We start from the raw sequence: 1,893 nt of genomic DNA on the forward strand, positions 1-1,893 counted from the left end.
TCCAATTCCCTTTGATCTGGAACATCAGCCCTCTCACATCAACATAATTCCTGGCTCACAGTAGGCGCTTAATTTGTAAAAAGAACAAATGCAGTCGGGTACTTGTGACACCGGGCTACATGTCTGTAAACTGGCGTTAAACCAGACTGAAAAATTAAGATAATTTTTAAAAATAGATGTGAAGTGTTCGAGAAGACTGAGATCTGGACAAAGGCTGTGAGGAGACTCCAGCTAAATGCCTTGGGGCTGCTAGTGAACCAAGAGCCCGGCAGCCAAGGTCCGCGCGCATCACACTTGTCTGACTCTAGAGATGCAGAAGCTGGAGACTCGGTCCCTGGCCAGCTTAGCTGGGTCCCGCCGCGGCCTTTAAAGGCCTACCACGTGGCCGCACCGGTGTCCAGGGTCCAGAGGCGGTGTCCGCGCTGCGCCTGCGCACTGCCTAGAGCCGGTGTTACCGCCTCCGAGAACGCCAAGCCCCGCAGCAAGGCTGAAAGCCTAGGAGGGGCGGAGTCAAGTCCGTATGCTAATCAAGGGGCGGGACTTGCCAGGCAAAACCGGCTCTGTCTCCCGGCCCTCTAAGAGACAGACCCGCCGCAACCCTCAGCCTCTTTCCACGAGCGCTGACGTCGACGACGTCCCATTTAAAAGCGGCCGCGCAGGCGCAGTGAGGGGAAATGCGAACTTAGGCTGTTACACAACTGCTGGGGTCTGTTCTCGCTGCCCGCCCGCCCGCCCGCCCGGCAGTCTGTCAGTAGCGTCGCTACCGTCGCTGCCTCCTCAGTTGTCCCGGGAGTCTCCGGCCCGTGGCTCCTGTCGCCGTCTGTCCGTGCCTCTCCGGAGCTCCGTCCGCCTGTTCAGGCCGTCCCCTACCGTCCGCCGCTCTCCCCCGCGCAGCCTCTGAATCCGCAGCGTTCGCACGCCAGCCGACATGAGCGGGGACCATCTCCACAACGACTCTCAGGTGCGACCCGCCGCTCCCTGCCTCGCTCCCAGCCGCTGGTCTCCGGCCCTAGCCCCGGCTCCGGCCGGTCGGAGGGCCGGCCGCGCCGGGTTGACAGGCCCGAGTCCGCGGTGAGGGGCGGCCGGCTGGAGTCGCTTGGGTGGTCGGGCCCCGGGCGGAGCCGTCAAGTTGGAGTTTGGGGGGGATGGCAGCCCCGGGTAGGCCATTCGCGGGCCTCTGGGTTCCGGGGCGCCGGGTGGGCCCGAGCCCCGGCCCCGGGCCGCGCGCTCTCGTCTGCCGCCCCAGGGCTTCTTGTGCCGGTGGTTTCATCTTCCCTCCTTTTCTTTCCTCAGATCGAAGCGGATTTCCGATTGAATGGTGAGTGTGCCCCCCGCCCCGCCCCAAGTGTCCCCAACACGCCGCTGGCTGCCTCCCCCGCGCCGGGCCAGAGCCGGGCAGAGGACAGACATGGCGTCCCAGAGACTAAGTCCCGGCTCCTCGCTCACCGGCCCCATTGTTCCCATCGGGCCGCCTCTGGACCCCCTTTCCCGGGGTCCCAGCACCCCCAAATCACGGCCTTCCCCAGAGGGGGCATCGGAGACCCCGCGTCGGCTGTCGCTGGGTCTCGGGCGGCCTTTCTCCGCCGGGATTCTTCCCGGGAAAGTCGCCTTGTCGACGGTCGGGACTTAGTCTCTGCGCCATTTTCTTTTTCTCTCTCCTTTCTGTGCCTGTGTCTTTCTCTCCCTCCCTCGGCTCCTTCCTTGAGCTGTCCAGAAAGAGCTTTCTGCAGAGCAGAGCCATATAAATCACAGACATCACCAGAGAAGGAAGGCTTAGAGACGGAGTTATCTTTTATTTTTTCTTAATAGAACTTTATTTTGGAAGTTACTTGCTTTCTGCTTCATGTTTGCTTGCTTTCTTTTCCTTTCTTTCTTTTTTTTTTTTTTTTTTTT

General features: G+C 61.1%; 1 protein-coding gene across 1 annotated transcript in view; it reads left to right on the top strand.

Moving 5' to 3' along the window:
• The first annotated feature begins 595 nt into the window (after positions 1 to 595).
• Top1 (DNA topoisomerase I) overlaps positions 596 to 1,893 on the top strand; it is an 84,946-nt gene continuing 83,648 nt past the window's right edge. Inside the window, exons 1-2 of the mRNA XM_031372613.1 lie at positions 596 to 961; positions 1,294 to 1,318. Of these exons, the coding sequence (XP_031228473.1) occupies positions 929 to 961; positions 1,294 to 1,318 (58 nt within the window). The 5' untranslated portion in view covers positions 596 to 928. The remainder of the gene's footprint in view (positions 962 to 1,293; positions 1,319 to 1,893) is intronic.

Source organism: Mastomys coucha, unplaced genomic scaffold (genome assembly GCF_008632895.1).
Source record: "Mastomys coucha isolate ucsf_1 unplaced genomic scaffold, UCSF_Mcou_1 pScaffold15, whole genome shotgun sequence".
NCBI classification, from domain to species: Eukaryota; Metazoa; Chordata; class Mammalia; order Rodentia; family Muridae; genus Mastomys; species Mastomys coucha.